The 19,678-nt window shown below is 40.0% G+C and overlaps 1 protein-coding gene across 1 annotated transcript; it reads left to right on the top strand.

Moving 5' to 3' along the window:
- The first annotated feature begins 927 nt into the window (after positions 1–927).
- On the top strand, positions 928–18,266 carry vstm4b (V-set and transmembrane domain containing 4b). Its single transcript, XM_054598910.1, has 8 exons — positions 928–1,044; positions 3,175–3,582; positions 12,119–12,172; positions 12,409–12,516; positions 12,722–12,755; positions 12,862–12,986; positions 14,471–14,535; positions 15,338–18,266. The coding sequence occupies exons 1-8, from the start codon at positions 993–995 to the stop codon at positions 15,461–15,463; spliced, it is 972 nt and encodes a 323-aa protein (XP_054454885.1). The 5' UTR covers positions 928–992; the 3' UTR covers positions 15,464–18,266.
- The last annotated feature ends 1,412 nt before the right edge of the window (positions 18,267–19,678 follow it).

Consider the following 19,678-nt stretch of genomic DNA (forward strand, 5'->3'; position numbering starts at 1 on the left):
CACCAGACTGGAAGCACTTATGAGGCCCCCGCGGGCCGTGTCCTTTATTATCCGTAAATCAAAAGTGCCCCAGATCCTCACAGCGCATGCTCTCTGACGTTTGACAAAAGCCAGGAAAGTGTCCTAAAAACCCTGAGCTGTACAAAGATCCACTGTGGGATCCTGTTACCCAAGACAAGAGATGAGGGGAGATAGATGAAGGCACACATACACACACATAGACACAACAACTTAACAAATATGAGGTTTGGGGTCCAATTTTGAAAGCAGGATGGGCAACCACAGGAGTTTAATACTTGTGAAACTGTGAATACTGAATATATTTTAATTTAATGTTCTTCTCCATCATTTCACTGGCCACAAAATATGCCCACCCACCAACAGACTGCAACCCACCCTCTCCCTCTGTGTCAGGATATGTGTGTGTGTGTGTGTGTGTGTGTGTGTGTGTGTGTGTGTGTGTGTGTGTGTGTGTGTGTGTGTGTGTGTGTGTGTGTGTGTGTGTGTGTCCAAAATAAGCCCTGACTTTGGTCTGTGCTCGCTGTCCTCCACAGCTGGAAGTGTGATTTGCCCGGCGTCAATCTCAACAACACACCGCCCCCCCCTCCACCCTTCCACCCTGCACAGGAAATTACATTTCCCACTCACTCGACAGATGTAGAGGTGTGTGTGTGGGAGTGTTTGTGAGTGTGTGTGTGTGTCCTCGCACATCGCTCACCTGTTTGTGTCTGTGCACATGCATATATTTGTGTGTGTGTGTGTGCACGTGAGCCTGCCAAATGTGCTTTCACTGTGTGTGTCATGAGAGGGGGGGAGGGGCGGAGGGAGGTTCTGAGTAGAAACAGAGTGTCCAATGTTTCATATTACACTCCCCAGCTTGGAAAAAAAAGAGAAGAAGAAGAAGAAGAAGAGGAGTAGGAGGAGGAAACCTGGCTCTTCTTTTTCTTTAGAGGCATTTAACTGTGAGTTTATGGAGGCTGCAGTCGTGGAAAATGAAGATCTCCTCTGTGGTCTTCGCTCTCCTGACTCGAGCACTGCTTGGAGGTAGGAAAAGTTTATTTTGCTTCATACCAAAGTCGATGTGGTGGAGACAAAATGTTTTCCACTGTTTTTCAGTGAAGCTTTGCAGAAAACATCTGAGAATCAGAGAAAATTGGGGTGATGGGTGAGGAGTTAGAGAAAAAACTAGATAAGAAACTTTGTTAACTGAAACTTCTTTACTGGCCAGTTTGTGCTAAAATAAACATATTCCCAAGAGAGATTAAAGGGTAATGTTGTCAAGAAAATAACACGTTTATAAAAGTTGCATGTGTTTGCAGAGATGAGAGGAAGTACCAAAAGTATAAATTGGTGCTTTGTGAAGTAGAAAAAAGCTTTTAGTTTCACTTGTACATTAATTTGTGGTTATTTCAGTGATCGTCTGTCAAAACAGGTGATTTGATTGAAGATTTTGAGAGTTTTAAGTCAACATGAATCCCTAAAACAACACTTTTCAGCCACTCGGTTATGTGTCCCTAGTTTTGTTCTGTCAGTCAAATCTAAATGAAAGACACAACTGATTTTCAATTATGTTTTGAGCTGAAAGCATCTGAGCTGTGTGACAGTAAATTGTTTGTGTGTTGTGGAATCGGGTTCTTATTATTTCAAATTGTGCAAGGTTGGAAAAACATACAGTTATATATAGACATGCAACGGTAAGGTTTGTTCCTCACTATTTATCAAACATATGACATGCAGGAAAAAAAACAGTCTGTCAGCGTGACGGGAAAGACACTGTTGAGCAACAACCGCCTCATTAGAGATTGGACTGTATGAATTTACAAAATGACATATAGCTTTTATTTTTGGGAAAGAAATTATTTCATGCTGCTTTTTACTTATTCCAAAACTTTAGGACTTCCCGTTCCTGTTGCCTAAACCGTTGACCAGTCACAATAAAAAGATCATTCTTGACCCCGAGAGAGTAGTTGACAAAACTAAGATGATTAGAAGTATGTCAAGTTTGAACAGCTCCAGTTTCCTGACAATGAGCAACCATCATCTTCTGTCTTTGATGCAGTCAAAACCCCCAGATCAAGCCAGTAAGTCGACCCTGAGTTGGGATTGTTTGGGCCACGCTGTTTTTGATTCTGATTTTGTTTAACCTCAGAAATATATTTTAATTTTACATAACATAACAGATATTACAATGAATGAACGTTTTTAATATTTAATACTAAAGTGTGGCCTAGAGACAGCTACTGTAGTGGGAACTACCACAGAGAAGGTTTTGAGTATCTTGCCAGGTGTTTTTGTGTGGTTCATGGACAGATTTTGCCACCGCGATAGGACTGCAACTGTGTAAAAAGGAATCACAAAACTTTATGGTTAAGGATTTAAATTCTCTTTACTCTAATTTGTATTTGAACGATCAATTACTGTTACTTGTCTTTTAACATGTTTGTCAGACCATGTCCTCACTAAGGTGCATAAATCCAAATGTATGCCATTTACATGTAGAAATGACTCAAGCACAGACTGTATTTTAAGGTCATTTTTGAATAATTGTGTTTCACAATTAAACACTAAACAATAGGAAAACACTTCTTTTGGATGGCAAAAATAATACTTTTACCATCATCTTACAGGCAATGGGAGTGTTATTAATATAGTTAGTCAATACTCTCATCATCAAGTTAACATACTTGAACAGGAGACCAAAATCAAGAGGACAAAGATGTTTTTTTAGTTAATGAAAAAGAAGAACTGACTATATAAAAAAAAAACAATACTGAATATGTCTGGAAAGAAATCCATCTTTCAACTCCTAACATTTAGTTTGACATGGTGTTTTTTTTACAGTGTAGCCAACCATCTGTGGCACAGACAAAACAATGGAGAGACAGAAACCAGCTGAATGTGTTTAAGATTCCTCAACTCTGTCAAAATCAAAGGGTTGCTGTAACCATCATGCAGTCAAAACAAAAGAGGAGCATGGCCTCACATGTGTTTGGTTCAGCCATAACCTGCATCCACTTCTCTGACATCTGTTTCAGTTTAAAAGGGATTAATATTATTAGATATGGGATATATGATATATACTAGAGATCATCAGTCATCCAAACGAATCAAGACGTCTTTATACTACATGCGGATCCAAATGGTTCTAAAATTACATGTATAATTCTTCTCCAGATTTGTGTTTGGCCATCAACGTCACCATCACCCCTTCCCCCTTCACGGTGGCCCAGGAGGGTCAAAATGTCACACTCTCCTGCGTTGTGTCCCAGCGGCGCCGCAATGCTGCTTTACCAGTGGTGAAGTGGACCTTCCTGCCGGAGGGCACGGACCGGCCGGAGGATGAACTCCTCATCGCCCGGGTCAACATGAGGAAGGCCCGTTTCTATGGTAACTACACCAAGAGTTTCCCGTGGCCCAAACTGAAGCTGACGGTGGTGAAGCAGGGGAAGATATTTGACTTGGTCATCTTGAACGTGTCTGAGGGGGACCGGGGGCTCTACATGTGTCGGGTGCAGGAGTTTAGAAAGAACCAGGACCGCTGGAAGGCCTCATCCAACTGCACCGCCGCTACTGAGCTCAGAGGTAAGGGCTGAAGTTCCCTTTTTAGTTTTTTTCTGGCCTCTTGTTATTACTGGAAGATTTACCAAGCAAGTCTTTTGTGAGCATCACCCTGTTTTACATTTGTTGAGTTGCCAATAAGTTGTTAAGGACAAATCCACTCAAGTGAAGTCAACACTGGAGCCAGGCAAGAGTGTACAACATACAGCTTTGAAACATGGAAAAACAGTGCTAACAGAGTTTCTTAAACGGATGCCCCACCCAAAGCTGGATGGTCAGCTTCATGTCAGTTATAACAGATTCCAACATCAGACAGAAATATCAAATCTTTTCAAGAAACCCATTTTCCCAAATGCCAAGGCAAAGTGGTTCCCACCAATGGAGGAACGGGAAAGAGTGCTATACTGCACGCAAACCAATCACTGCCTCTCACCGGTTTGACCAAAAGTCTAATTTAGTATTTAGCAAAATGAAACAAAGTTGTTGATGTGCCATTTTGCTTGAGGAAACATAAAAATAGTAATAATACGTTTATGTATGCACATAATGATGACATATTCAAATGGAAATCACTGCCATATGTTACCGAATCATTTCATAAACTATTAGGAAGCCATTTGCCAATCTTCGAAACCTAACGTAAGGTTTCCCCATATACAAATTCGACATTATAATTTTAGATGAGTTCAAACAAATATCAATGTCAACCATGCTAAAGGACATCCATTTGAAGTATCAATAGCAAAGAAATGTCTTTGTCATAAATAAGTGGAGTAGAAAATAAAATTGGGGTCTTTAGCCAAAAAAGGAGGGGAACCTCTGGCATTGGGATGCTCCAATTCACTCTTGGTAGAAAGAAACCAGTAGCTAAAGCCCAGTTTCTAACAGAATGACATCACTGCTTTTGATGGTGCAGGGCGGCAACTTAACAGCTATTTCTGAAACCACAACAGAAGCTAGGAGAAATTCTGTTTTGATAATAGTGAAGCCGCAAAAAGTTTAAAACAGATGCCAGGTTCGTCTGCAGAGATCTTCCACGACCAGCAAAAGAAAGCTATTGAGTAGTTTCCAGCTGTGTTTGAGGCGTTTCTGAAAAAGTATGAATGCCCTTTTCAATAAAATATGACTTGATCTGAAGGAGAAGGAAGGGGCATAACAACTCTTTGTGCCAACTCTCCCAAAATACCAGTTTAAAGTAAATTGGGCAATGTTTATTGGCTTGCTGACCTAAGGAGGTAAGCCAAAATTGTGATAAAAATACATTGAAGATAGCAGAGATATCTATTTGCCTTAGGGGAGCAGTCCTGCATCTCTAGTAGTAGCACTTTCTTTAACCACAGCTGGATGATGTAATCCATCTGGCTGATGAGACAGTGAAGTGGATTCAAGGAGCAAAAGAGCTGTCCTGTTTTTGATTTGGGAGGGGAAATGTCATTGGTTAGGAGCAAGTCTGTAGATAAAAGGATCCTCCATCGCAATGAGTTGTGGCTTTGATGGAGTAGATGATCTTGGAGAGGGAGCAAAGAGAGTGTGGGGTTTCAGTGCCACCGCTGGCCCATGAGACATTCACACAACGGAATGGATGACAAATCCACTGGTACCAGATACTGCCCAGAAATCCTGTCACTTTCATATAACCAGACACACTTTAAAAGCTATGTGATTTTTTTTCCTTTACGTAGCCTATGTCGAGCTTTCTGTCCTCCCGAAATGTGCAAGTTGAAATGATAATAAGGGCAGATTTACCACGGAATTCTTCTAGTATTCCTTAAACTAGGGTCCTGAATTTCAGATAGAGATATTAGTAGGCTGCACAAGAGTAGGTTTCCTATTTATACCCAACGAGCATCCATTTGGAAGGCTGATATGATGATTGATGATTGTTGTGAGTTGGATAAAAATGGTATCTCAAACTGAAATTGTAGTGTTTCCTGCTGACTAATTTAAAATGTTAAGCTTGTAAAAGGGTGTTACATATGCATATACATGTTTTTGCTTGATTAGATTGGGAAAAAAAGGAGAACTGCTTACGTTAGACTAAACTCTGATGGCATCCAGGACGTTCCACAAAGTGGGTACGTGGGGTGTACTTGTCGTTTAAGTTTTCCAGTCTAGGTTTAATAATGGCATACTAACATTTGCAGCCTATGTTAGAGCAGGTAAACAAACTGGTTAATCTATCCTTAAAAAAAATACAAATTCAAAGCTTGACAACCCATTGTGCCTAGTTACACTTTAGGAGAAGGGATGGGTGGCTGGGTCATAAACCCTGCACCTTCATGTGAATGTTGGGACATGGTCCAAAATTAAGAAAAATCCAACTACACGTCAAATAATTCTTTCCCAATAATTTCTGTCATTTAGGGAAGTTCTTATCACGCTGACGTATGTTCAAACTTTGTATTTTATACAATAAGAAGTGAGTGGGACATCCTGAATTACAGCTGGGATTCTCTCTTGCCGGTTTTAGGTTTGGTCAGTGCTGTGTCACATCAAAGATCAGCAGAAAGCAGTTTGGAGAGGCATTTATGTGAAATTGGTTTTGCGTTTTTTTGTGGTTCATCTAAGGAATGAGTGCACGACAAAATGTAATTCTTGCAACAATCTAAAGAAAGTTCATAATATTTAACCGCATGCTGCAGTGCCTACTGTCAGTGTTGAACAACACTAGACGTTACTCACCACATTTTCCATGGAAGCGTTCCTACCGGCTGTGACTTTTGGGGTGTCCACGGCCAAGTCTGGGCCCAGGCAGACACGTAGTCCCTACTGAGAGCTGTTGACGTTGGCCTGGACATGGAGTTTCCCTCCCAAATGTAGAACACACAGAGTCCAGAAAGCCTCAGCAGAATTGGAACAAGAGATAGTTGTGTTGAGGAAGGTAAAGTTCTGATGTTTGTCTGCAGTGACAGTCTTGTGGGCAGCTTCCTTAAGCCTTAACCTTTGGTGGTCAAGGATGTGGAGAGCCATTTTCATCCAAGGAAGCACCAGTCCATTGTGGTTTCAGAGATATTAATTGAAGGAATACTGCAATTATGACATGAATGGCAAAACATGTAGAAAATAAAGCCACATAATTTTTTGGAGCGAAAGCTCAAAATACCTCTCTAGTTTAGCAGGCTGTTGAGAGTATTTGACAGCACAGCTTCAGCCTCTAGCAATTTCGATATTGAATTAATTCAATTTTAGAACTTCTTTCTATTCACAACAGCAAAAGAACACATTTAGAAACAAACAAATTCTGAGTGACTAATTTGGAAAATATTATTTCTAAATGGTAAGAAATCTAAGAATAAATTGTATTAAACGGATGCCCCTTGGAGCAGAAAGTTTTTGGTTAGTAGGGGACGTAATATCCAGGTAAAAATCTGGTTAAAGGTGCACTCTCCCAATTTAGAATTATACCTCTATAAAGTTGGGGGACTTGTAAGAGACTGATTTACAAAATAATGGTCAAAATCGAAGCACCACAGCTCGAGATATTCTGACTTTAAGTTCCTGGTGGGACTTTAGCTCGAAAAAAATGCTGGATCCTACATTTGTCCATAATGCAACTGAATAGCATCCCTTTTTAGGCCCTTCCTGTCTGGTAAAATGTTTCATACTTTCTGTTATAAACTAGCCCATTTAAATTGGGAAAACAAAATGAACTCAAAGGTAAACTATTACATTTTGTCACCATATGAATTAAGAGTTCATAATACAAAACAATATCCAGGAGCTAGATTGAGTTATTATAATGGAGAGGCCAAAGCTCCATCAACACTGGAAAACTGCAGGCGGTGGTATTCCTTCCCAGTATCCACACCAAAGGTTGACAGCTATGATAAACATCAGCTACACATCTGGGGGTTTAAAGCCCCTCTGGGACCATTGCTCCTGGTCCCCACTTCGCATGTGAAACAGATGATTCAGCCTTTATGTGCTCAAATGTGTGCCTTTGCGACGTCAAGGTGCTGGAATTCTTGTGGGCGGATAACATTAGGTGACCAGGTGTTTCCACAATCACACAAAAAATCCCATTACTCTACTTACTACTGCTATAATAAACACATCCACAGAGGTCAGAGGGGTTTGGTAGAAAAAACTAAAAGCAGAGCAAAGTGTGGACACAGCCTCCTCTTGGCATAAACAAAGTGAACTCGTAGGTATTTCTATAACACACGTGGGCAACTGCAAGTTAACAAGGGTGCTTCTAAGAGGGGCACGGCACACGGACGTGGCATGGGTTTAAGTATAGCAAGAACCTGGAACTCTGGGTTATTGTATTGGCAGCCTCAAAAGACAAAATGAGAATTATCACAGTTCTCGGGTCACGAACATCGCTGTAGAGGTTTTTTTTTAGAAGCTAACAAAAAAGGCCTGTGTTTATCGCCATAGTAAAGGACACAGTGAGTAAAATGTACTGAAAGATGCCAATTCTTAGAAGAAAAGATGCAAAAAGGACAGCAGGAAGTTAAAGGGTGAATTATTCAAAGCTTTGTTAAGAAACACAAGGTCTCTGTGTACTTACATTCATCTCTAGTCATTTATAATTCAGTGAATCAGAGCAGTGACTGACTCAGTAGATGGTTAAAACACTGAGGTTTATTCACTCCAGTCTGTGTATTGATGTTTACAGTATTGGGTTTGTTGGGGGCACCAAAAAAAAAAAGAGCCACAAATCTGAAACAGTCAGCAAATGAATGCAACTCTGTGGCTTCGGAAGAACAAAAAGGAGTGTGTTTCAATACTTCCAGTGTAGTCCCATGTAGTCTTCAGCCATTCAAAAGAAGCCATTTTCTAGATGTGAATAAAAGCCAGTTAAATGGCATACAGTACATCAGATTTACCCCATTTCTGATGAATCCAACATGTACAGTTGCCTCACTTAGAAAGCTGCACGAAACCTGAAACAATAACACCACATAAAGGTCAGAGATGTTATCGAGATTTAGGCTGTGATTGATTTACTGTGAAAGAAGAGTGTGCTTTGTATTAAATCAGCTGCCATTACAAACAAGTGGGAGAAAGTCTGTTTAATGTATGATTTCACTCAGAAACTGTGCAGCCAGACAGTGTTTGTGCCATACACCAATGCATTTGCTGTAGTTTACTACAGATACTATTATCTACAACATACACTGGTGGTTTTAAGATTTTCATGGACAGTGATGTTAATAGGGACAAGGGGAGATATTGGTGTAGTCATATAGAATATGCCTTTCACATAAGCTTTATCAAAAACAACAGCAACGTCAATCATTGATGAGTTACTGTTACACTGCACGATCATTCTTACAATCACCTGCCAGGATTTAACATGTGAGAAACTTTACCACTTATGTTTCTGATATTTTTAACAAAATATACAATTTGTGTTCAGAAAAAAATAGCTTTACAGTAAATAGCTTTTGAAGTTAAAGCAACGTTGATAGCTTTAATTAAAATGACTATTTGTCATGTTTGTTCAAGCTGTCACTGACAGTGGCACATGCAACAGTTAGCCTTTGAAAAAGTAAGGTTCCTCCTTTTAGTACTCCTAGTGGCTTTGAAAGATTTCACGGCTCCTGAAGAAAAACAACCAATCAGAACTGAGGAGTCTCTGACACAGCTTTCGATCACTGCTCGTGAAGCTCATAAACAATCAAACTGTTAAACTAGGCAGCGCTGATCAAAAACAATTTTTTAAGATTTTGTGACAGTTTTGCCCATTTATCTTCTCTCGCCTTTCCAGAAAAAGTTTTTGACCCTGCCGCAATGTTGAACAGTTGTGCCAAAACCAAGAACTGCCAGCCGGCCGGAGCAAACTTCTTCATTTTACACAAAATATATGTTTCTGAAAACATTCAAAGTGAGAAAAAACAATGCAGTAACACAATGTGTTAAACGTTTTGACATTTATTTATCCAGTGCTGACTCGCAGTTGCGGTATTTATGGCATTTCATCTTTTTTTTTCCATGTCATTCTGATTTATATTTGTGATTGGTTGCAATCTTTAAATCAAGTATCAAGCTGGCCTGTGAATCTGATATACTGTGTTTTCACCTCAGATTTTTCTGTAAGCACAGGATTTGATTTAGCACAGTGCTAAACCCCTTCAACGACAAACCCTCTCATATTTTACAAAGTTAATATCTGGCGAAAGTTGTTATTATCCATAACTGTTTCTTTTTTGGCTATCTTGCCTTAAAAAGTGATTTAGGCCGGTGCTTTTAACAGCAGAATGTAGGTCACATATGGGAGGTGTAGGGTTAGTGGTTTCACAGATGGGGACGACTGTTTGGTTCATAAAATCATATAAAATTCTAGAGAAAAGGATTAAGGAAAGTATTGAAACGAGGTGAAAATGTCAAGCACCTTGGTTTGAAAAACCAACAACTAATAACTGAGAGCCAGTTAACAGCAGAGAGGGATCATATTAGAGCTCCAAGGAAAATTCAGCTCTTTGGGAAAAATGCATCACTGCTTTGTGCATTTTATTTTCTGAACTGGAATTGCTTATCATAGTGATCTGTGAACTGGTGAAAGAAGAGGTGTACTGTCAGCAGGTAGAGAAATAGAGTTTATATGTTATCCTACAGAGAAATGAGTAGTTTGACCTGAGAGGTATTAGCATGATGCAGTATTTTATAGAAACTGAACTGCGGGCTGTTTAAGTAAACATCCCACAGCTTCATGTGTTGTTTGACAGTTTTTAATTCACTGTTCGGATGTTCCACACAGCTTAAGTCCAAAATGTTCAATTAGGTTTTTTATATTTCAGTGTGCATTTACTTCCTTATATGTCTATTTCTCCATAAATAGCAGAAATACCCTTTCCTCCTTCCATTCATATACAGATTGTATTCAGGAACATTTGCTTAAATGCTTCTAAAGGAAAACAATCCCAAAAGGATCTGATTTGAAAAAAATAAAAAATTCAATAATCCTGAGGAAGTTTCTGGTTACTTGTTGGTTGAAAGAAATAATGGAGTTGAGCTTTAGTTTTTAGAGTTTTAGGTATAGATAATTTAGTTTTTTATGTCATAAATAATTGTCTGAAGTACTAATGCAGGATCAATGCATACAGGGTGGATCCACGCAATACCTCCTACGTTGCAGATATGTATTGAAATCATCTGAAGCATGCTCATAGCAAGTTTGTCAGTCATCCAGCACAGCTAGTCTGCCTGTGGGAAAGTCTCCAGCCGGCGTGGCGAGCCGGCGTGGCGAGCCTGCCTGTCGTCAGCTTCTGGTGGTTTTGGGGTATTTCAAGATGGCCCGGTGGGTGTCACTTCACGAGCTTCCTACCACTCAGCAACAGTACAGCGGTGTTAAGACTGCTGTGGTCACATGGGGCGGAGAAACGAGCGAGTGTGTGGGGTGAGATTTCAGGTTGAGTTTGGGAAACATATTTTCTCAGCCGTTTAGTGCACAAGCAGCACATAGCTGGGATTATCATTACGCTGTGTAAGGCTGCAATCTCATGCCTTTGATTCCCCAGTGGTGCTCATATTTGATTTTGGGGTGAATTGGTAATTTACACTGTGCTGAAATGTCCAGTAAGCCACTACTATATATGATATGGTGACTCTGAAAACACTTTTTAAAACAAATCCATTTTAATCAGCTTATCTTCAATCTCGTTATGGTGTGCTCTCAAAGTTTTGTAGGAACTGACTGTTGACTGACTGTTTAATCCCACCCTCAGACACAGATTGTCCAATGAGTGTTTAACAATCATAATTAGGCATGGCAGGTCCATCAAGCAGTGTAACATAAAAAACAATTCCAATAATACTGTACTTATCTTGTCTTGGGTTGATTTTGGGAGACAAAACCCCCTTTTTTATGTTTGCTGCAGCGCTGTACATGGTGTTGAAAGATGTGCTCAATAGGTGTGCTAAGGGTCAAAATAATGGATACCAATCCTGCTGAAAACAGCAATGATGCGATCATAAGCACATGCGCATGTGTGCGTGCATTAACGTGCGGCAAACTTTAGATGGGATTTGAAATATGCTCACCCATACCTCTCTCTAGCCTGTCTTTTTTTTCCTCCAAGATAATACTAGTTAGCTGAATTTGACTTACTATCATGGCAAACAGGGAAACTGGGAATGATGCCTGTATAAGATGGACTGTAAGCTGAATGTTCTTGGCAATATCTTGATGTATATGTTGTTGAGGTCACAAAAAGAAGAAAAAAAAAACCTAAAAAGGCATAGGACATGCAGCCACTGAGTGGACAAAGCCAAAATGGGGAACAGGTTGCCTTGTTTCACCACAGCAGTTTGTTATGAAGGTAAGGGTGACGGTCAGAGAACGAGTAGATATATGAGGTGAGAGTTAACAATGATGAATCATTTCAAACCAACTGTTTGCATAAATTCATCCAGCAAAAGTTGAGGTTGAGGCCTCTGGACAGTGATTCAGAGACACGATAGAGCAGGGAGGAGTCCAGTCTTGGCCCGTTGTCTTCCTACAATTAGCTTTATTTAAACTCTAGCCAGCGTGTAATCAGGCGGCAGGGAGGCCACAGTGATGATAGTGGATTCAACATGCTTTTCTTCACCGTCTCTTTCTTTCTCCATGTAGTTCATGTCCTACCGGTCACCAAGGCCAAAGAAAGCTTGTGGAGTTTGTTTGAAGGTAAGACGTCATATTTTTAACGTGTGTGCATGTGTGTGTGTGTTTGTGTGTGCGTGTTTTTGTGGTGGACTCGCACTGTCCTTGGCAGGCAAAAAATAGCCCAACCCAAAGGATATAGCACAGTGCCTTAAATAGCTCAGCAAAACATGTACTCCTTTTTTTTCCCCTCTCAGATTTGTGTGTATAGTGGAGCTGTAGGATTGAGGCTGATGTGTGTACATGTTTTTGTTTTTCAGATGTGTATCTGTGTGCAGTACTGATCTGCTCAGTGGGTTTGCTGTGTATGTGCATGTTCACAGTGACAGTAACCTGCCAGTACATACAGAGGAAGCAGAGGTTAAAAGGTAAGCAGCAACACAACATAACTCTCCCCTGACCTTTGACCTTTATCCTGTTTCTATTATCTTCTCCATATTTTTCACTACCACTCCTCCAGTTCCTTCCTGAAGTTAGAACCCGAAACAAACAAAATTTTGCATAGAGTTTGGAAGTTTACTTAACCTTTGTCTGCATACCAGTTATGTTTCTAAATGTGTTGTATCTCTGCAGATAATTACCTTTTGGTCAAAAGCCCTCAGAACAGGTAAGATTTTAAGGGTGACACAGCCTCACACAAAGCCATAAAAGCAAAATGAACACTCAGGTCTTCTTCACCGCACTGAACCTCTGATAATATGTTCTCAATCCAGCTCAGGAGAGACAGTCACCAGTGTGTTCAATGTGTCTCCGGCTCTGCCTAAAAAGGAGAGGAGGTACAGGAAGAAAAGGAGCAGAGACTACCAAGAGGAGATACCACCAGAGATCCCAGCAAAAGGTAAATTCGAGTCTCTGGGGGCATCGAAACCTACAGTGTTGTCATAGGTAGCTCAATAAGCTATTTTATTGTACATCCTTCCAAATCAGATATTTTTGCAGGAGTATAAAATCCTTGTAAGTAACTGTTGTCAGTGAGGATCACCAGCAGAAATAGCTGAGCATCAGTCCACATTGGTGCATTTTGTTCTGCTTTGCTTTCCAAACATGAGTATGTGCTGGCATTTGAGGTCAACATCCGCCCCCGCCACATATCAACTCTTGAGTTACGGGGTTGCATGTGGAATGTAATAGATCATGTTTTTCACTGAAGGCAACAAAAAAAACATTTTGAGATTTATTTTGAGTTAAGTACCATCTTAAAGATTGTCATGATGCCAGAGGGTGTTTGACACGTTCCCTGACCACGACCTGACCAACAAGAAGGATTACATCAAACAGACCATCACATGAAGATCTGAAGAATGAAGTTCAACATCACAGGAAAAAAACTAATTTTTCATAAGTTTCATATCAAGTTTGTTTTTCATAGTTTTCTACATGATTGTTTTTCAAATCCCTAAAGTTTGAAGCAGTTTAGGGCTGACCTTGTTTTGTGCAACTGATGTAATTTTAATTGTTGTTTTTTCAAACAATCCGTACAGAACTTTGACCTACTATCACAGTATAAAGTCATAATGGGGAATGTACTAGCAAACAATTGCCTGATTCCACAACCAGCATAAGCCAAGCGACTAGTAATGTATTACTGAAAATCGGCCTTGGTCTCAAGACCACTTTTTGAAGGTCTCTGTTTGGGTGGTCCACAAGCAACATGGACATTTATTAGCATGCAGCGCTCACTAATCAAAATGTGATATCTAGTTTGTTTAATCAGTACAAAAACCTGTGTAAAAAATGTAATTCTATATTTTACAGAGGGTAATGTGCCAGATTATTTCCCCTGTTGCCGGGCAACCAGCAGAGACCCCAGAAACTGGAGAAATAGTCTGGCACATGGCAACAGGGTACTGTCGTTTTTTACACGGTTTTTTTCTACGGATGGATAAATGTTTTTCCCAAAACCGCCAAACTATTCCCTTTAATAGTAGGCTTTAAAAAGAAAACATAAGCTGAAAGATGCTAAAACGCTGTAGGGTTGAGACGGACAACAGGGTCGGGAGATAATTTTTGCGTTCATCACTAGAGGCAACCCCTCTCACATTACACATAGTTATCTGATCCATTGTCAATATGAAAAAAACAGACTTGTTCAGCTTTAAGTGTTGACTGGTTCTTGTGCATTATTCAGAGCTCCAATCACTCTGACTGAGTCTTGAAACTTTTCTTTTTACCACTATTTAAATACTCTGTGAACGGGAGCGCATTTTGAGTTTGTGGTTATGGATTGAGAGGTCTGGTTCTTGTCGTAGATATAAATATATACACATTATATTTGCTAAACAGATCTCTGCTAAACCATTTACTTTTTTTCCATCCTTGCAGCTCCCATTGGAGACAAAACACGGAAACCCAAACTTTTAAAACCACAACCAAGGAAAGTAGTGTTGGTGAGTTCTATGCATGACCTTTTTATACATTGTTAACTTGATCCTTGTTCTTTATTGTTGTCAAAAAATCCAGAATCTACCAGTAATCACTTACGCCTGTTTTAAACCCAAATATGTATATGTGTGGCATATGTCACTGTGGAAAAAACTTTTCTTTCAGCACACGTGCATTGGTAGCTTTTGCCTAAAACTTACCATACCAAGCAAGGCATTCATAGTGACAGGCTACCATTTTTTTGGGCCAAATATAAAAGAGCGCAACCAGCATGTGACAGGAATGCATGTAATCAAAAGTACCATAAAATATCATAAACTGTGTCACATAACCCAGGTTTAATTTGGTTTAAATTGTCACCGGAATGAAGTGACTCTGTGGCAACTTGGCATTTTAATGGCACAGAATGCGGCAAGATGTAATTGAATATTGGCAACCTCAACCCAAGAATCCTGTTAAGTGATGTCTGCACACAACTTGCTTACATGTACCAAACCAACACGGTAAATTAAAGAGAAACCAAGGAGAGACGAGCGGAAAACATCAACATTTTTTGAGTTTACCATTCTTTGCCTGCTAACTGATGTTTCACATTCAATATGACTCAGTTTAAAAGAGTTATTGTCTTTATTCATATACTGAAAAATCTCAAGTTTAAGATTAATGATGGAGTTCTGCGTAAAGAAATCTCTCTCAACTTCCCTGCTCATTTTCTAACCACTGATACCACTTCCCTCTCTTGCAACCTCCTTCCCCCACTCTCCTCCATCATTATTTTCCTCTGCCGTCTTCCTCCTCCATCTCCAGCCGAAGATAGTGGAGGAGAATCTGACCTACGCAGAGCTGGATCTGGTGAAGCCAATCCCGGAAACCAAGGCGTCGTGTAGCGGCACTGTGTATGCTCAGATACTGTTTGGGGAGCAGCAGCTATGAGATAAACACCACTAATACCTGTGCCTTATGTAAAAAGTATTGTCTATTTATAGTCTGTATTATTTTGTACTCAAATGCGTTGTGAAGGGCAAAATGTGTAATGTCTCACAATTATGACATAATTGTACATATGATTTTCTATGTTCTTTGTTATGACTTCCTTTTATGAGACCAAGATGCACAAGAAAAATGTTTTGTATACTGGGGTATTTCATGTAGAATGTTTCTTTTGCACCTGTGTTTGAATCCTGTGTAGCTTAAACTGGGAACACATTAGAAAACTGTGCTGATGTAGAACAGATTTGTCCATGGTGCCGATTGGAGGGGAGATTGAAGATTTGAATTTGCAGGCTAATCGGAGCCCTCCCGTTTACATCAAACAGGTTGCAATCCAACATCAGCCAATTAAATCCCTGTGGCGCGTGGTTATCACAGACATTAAGAGTCAAGTTTACTCCTGGGTGACGTGAAGAAAGATATTGCTTTGCTACTATCAAATAGGAATAATTCTGCTTCTAAACTAATTAACAAGACATTTTAGGGAATGCTTATTCGCTTTCTTGCAGAAAGGTTAGATAAGGCAGTTTTAACTGCTCTGATGTCTGTGCGTTAAGTATCGGGAACCAGGAGGTGATAAGCTTAGCTTAGCATAAAGAGTGGAAGCTTGGGAAAACAGCTGCCCTGACTTTAGCTAGCTTGTTGGCTAACCTGATGAGGGAAATAGGTGCTGTGTGAACTTGAAGAACCCCGCCAGGTTGATGTTTTCAATTAAAAGCAAATATGTACAGAAACTCCCTCGACCACAAATTGTTCTATTTTACATCACTGTATGAGTATGGATAAAACAAATGATACAATGTGTTTATTAGTTAGCTTTAGAGGTGTGTTTTCAACTTTAAAAAAAATGAGGCTAGCTGTTTATCCCTTGCTCCCAAGCTAAGCTAATCGCCTCACGGATCTAGCCTCATGCTTAATTTAACGACATGTTATTGTTTTCTCCTCTCAGCTAGTTCCCAAAATGTTGGCATTTTCATTCCAGTAGCCTACACAAATGATGTATTGAAATACATGAAGGCTCGAAAGAAGTCAAGTGTTAGCCTATACACTGATTCCTGCAATAATCTTAAATCTTTACACATCTCTTATGTAAGTTAAACTCAATTGTGGGAAACCCCATCTAGAGTAAACAGTTTTTCGAAGGAGATACAAAGTCAATTTAAGACATCCGTTGTTATGGGTGTGAACCAATGCAGTTTCAAATGTGATTCACATCTACTGTGTTCCCAGTGTTATCTGCCTCACAAGTTCAGTGTGTTTCTGTGTGTCAGAATGCCGTTTATAATGACCACAACTCCAAAGAGTTGATATTAAAGTAGCAATTAGCCCCCCAACCTCCCCCATAGGAAGTACTTAGACCTGCTAGCTGTTTCATCTGGTGCCAATATCAACTTAACAGGCTGTTAGCGACACACATACATGTACATACATAGGTGGAGTTACATTTAGGTTAAACATCCTTGTATGCATGGCACAAAGGCATATATACTTTAAATCCATAAGGCTGCAAACTATTTTACACCTGATTTACAAACAGGGACTAACTTAAATCCTGTGTCTGGACAATTTCACTTTAGTGCCTTAAGTCTTAGTGTACTTTAAATCTGACGGTGATTTTTGTTGTTTGAAGCCATATCGGCTATAATCCCACATACCTTCGTACGGTCTCCTTGCTTTCTCACTTTCCGTGAATCTGAGCGTGAAATTGCTTAAGCCTCTTTTTTTCCATTTAATGATCCTCTGGATTCAGACATGGAAAAGCAAAGGAGAGTTTTTCAAACAGTGAACTTGAAACCCAGACACAATGGCACCAGATCCCTCCCTTCCCCCTCAAGACTTCCACTATCTAATGTGGAGTTATCCTTGCAGATGGAGCCCTTGACAAATGCAAGACTCACTTTACGCTGCATGCCTGCTGAAGTTCATGATTTGGACCTTTTTCTTCAAACATTTGTTAAACAAGCAATTTAGTTAGAGATTATTAAGTTACTTGAGTAAAATTATTTGACAAGTTCAAGTACTAACTTATATGTGGTATATGTAGAGTTAGGGATTTTACTATGTAGCACCTATGGTTAGCTAGCTAACAGCTGATATACACATGACATTTATTAGATTTATGTGATAAAAGAGTCTCCAGTCACAAAAAGACAGAAGTTATCCATGTCTGTTAGAAAATGCAGAAAAAGTCAAATAGTGTGTTTTAGCCTCAATCAGCACTTAATCTGACTTCCAATATGGCTGCCAGCCAGGTAACACTCGTAAACTCCCAATAAATACAGTACAGGACCGCACATTTATAACCCCTTTTTAAAGCAGGCTGGTGGTTGTGGATTTTGACATTCTCTGTTCCCCTGCCTATATGTTAGATTTCAATTCAAACCACTATCGACCTCCAGTTGTGACCATTCCAATTTTCCACTGTTGTTCTCTTATGTATGTATCTCATTTGCACAGTGTGTATTATCCATATATGAAATGACCGAGAGCGACCTTTCAGTGGCGGGCAGAAGTGTCTTAAAAATGCCCTTAGACTGTGAAATGTAAAGTTTCTTCCAGACCACATTGTCCTTAATGGGAGTCCACTAACTAGAACCATGTGTGTGAATTGTGCCTCTCCCTCTCTCCTTTCCCTCTCCCTGCCGACCACTGACCTTTACATTCATCAACATTCCTGCATTTCTTCTCTTGTTCGTTTTGTACATTTCATCTGTACAGTTTGTATTGGTAAGTGAAATAAATGTATAAGTGGATTCGAGCAGTTTGCAGCCAGAGAGGTGTTTTGATCTTTGGAGGGTTGCTTTTTGGTTGGTGATACTGGTCAGCCGAAGAGTGTAAATTGGCATATGGGCAGTAGGGACAATATTTTGGGAGGACAGAATTGCCCCTACCAATATTTAAGTGAACTTGTTCGCATTATCTAGTGAAGTCATATTTGATAATTCCGATGGGCCCTCACAAAGGTTACGTCTCCAAGACGACCTATCGTGCTAGCATTTGATTAGCTGAAAGAGAGAGGGCAATCTAAAGGCTCACGTCACGTGCAAATATCATACAGCCAGCCACGTAAGAAGTTAGAGCTGATCAGTATTATTTTGAATGTAAAAAGTTTGGACTGCAGCGTGATGTCTTTCCTCTGACCGGTAGCTCTGTCGCTGTCTCTGCATCCCTCGGTTAAGAGACAGCTGTGCTCTGTTTGGGACTGTCTCTCTAGCTCCAGGATGCTTTCCACTGAAAAGCTGAGGGAAGCGGCTCTCAGCTGCACTTCATATGAAGTGGTGAAGTTCCAATTGTGAAGACAAAAAGCCACATAATGGTGAGATTAACGCCTGATCAGAAGTGTTTTCTGTTTGTTTCCGTAAAGATCTTGCGCAACATATGGTACCTCGACCAGTGAAAAAGTGAAACACCACAGCAGCAGCAGAAGAGGAAGATCAGAGCTTCCCTGAGGAATTTATAACCTGTCGTAAAGCGCCAATTAATGAAATTGGCAGCATTGTGCAAACAATTGGTCGTGTGTATTAAATATCCCGTTTACACAGGTGTTTTGGTACGTGGAAATGATTTATCATGGCAAAAATTAAACTGTTTTTCTTCGTGGAAATGCTATGATTACTCTGACAGGCACATGTCATCTGGCTTTTTTAAAATCTTATATTATTGACATCAAGTTTATTCTCTTCATCTCAAGCAGACTTAAAAAGCAGCAGCCTGACTCTTCTCTGAGTCTCATATACTATGGTTGTTTTTAAAGTCAGATTGCTAGCAACGTGGCCCATTAACTCCATAGAAGGCATGAAAATATTTTGACCAATCTAATGGATTGGATTAAAGCGTATTTGCACTTACTGCTCTGAACTCTACAGCATGATTTAAAAAAACAAAACGTTGATCTTGAAGATTCCATGTGCTATTAATATGATTTCATTTTCATCTGTTAAAACAAGATCCTTTCTGTGATCAAAGCTCAGATTCCCCTGCACCACTTATCTTTCACCTCCACGTTGACATAAAGAGGAGACATGAGAGGGGTGCAGCCGTTAGCAGCCTGGATGGGTGTCAGCTGCTCTTGTGGTGGTAGAGGCGCTGTAATGAGAGGGGGAGATTTGAACTTTGGGTTTAGTTTACTTGCAACCTCCAACTTATTTTCGAAAGGAA

Source organism: Anoplopoma fimbria, chromosome 5 (genome assembly GCF_027596085.1).
Source record: "Anoplopoma fimbria isolate UVic2021 breed Golden Eagle Sablefish chromosome 5, Afim_UVic_2022, whole genome shotgun sequence".
NCBI lineage: Eukaryota > Metazoa > Chordata > Actinopteri > Perciformes > Anoplopomatidae > Anoplopoma > Anoplopoma fimbria.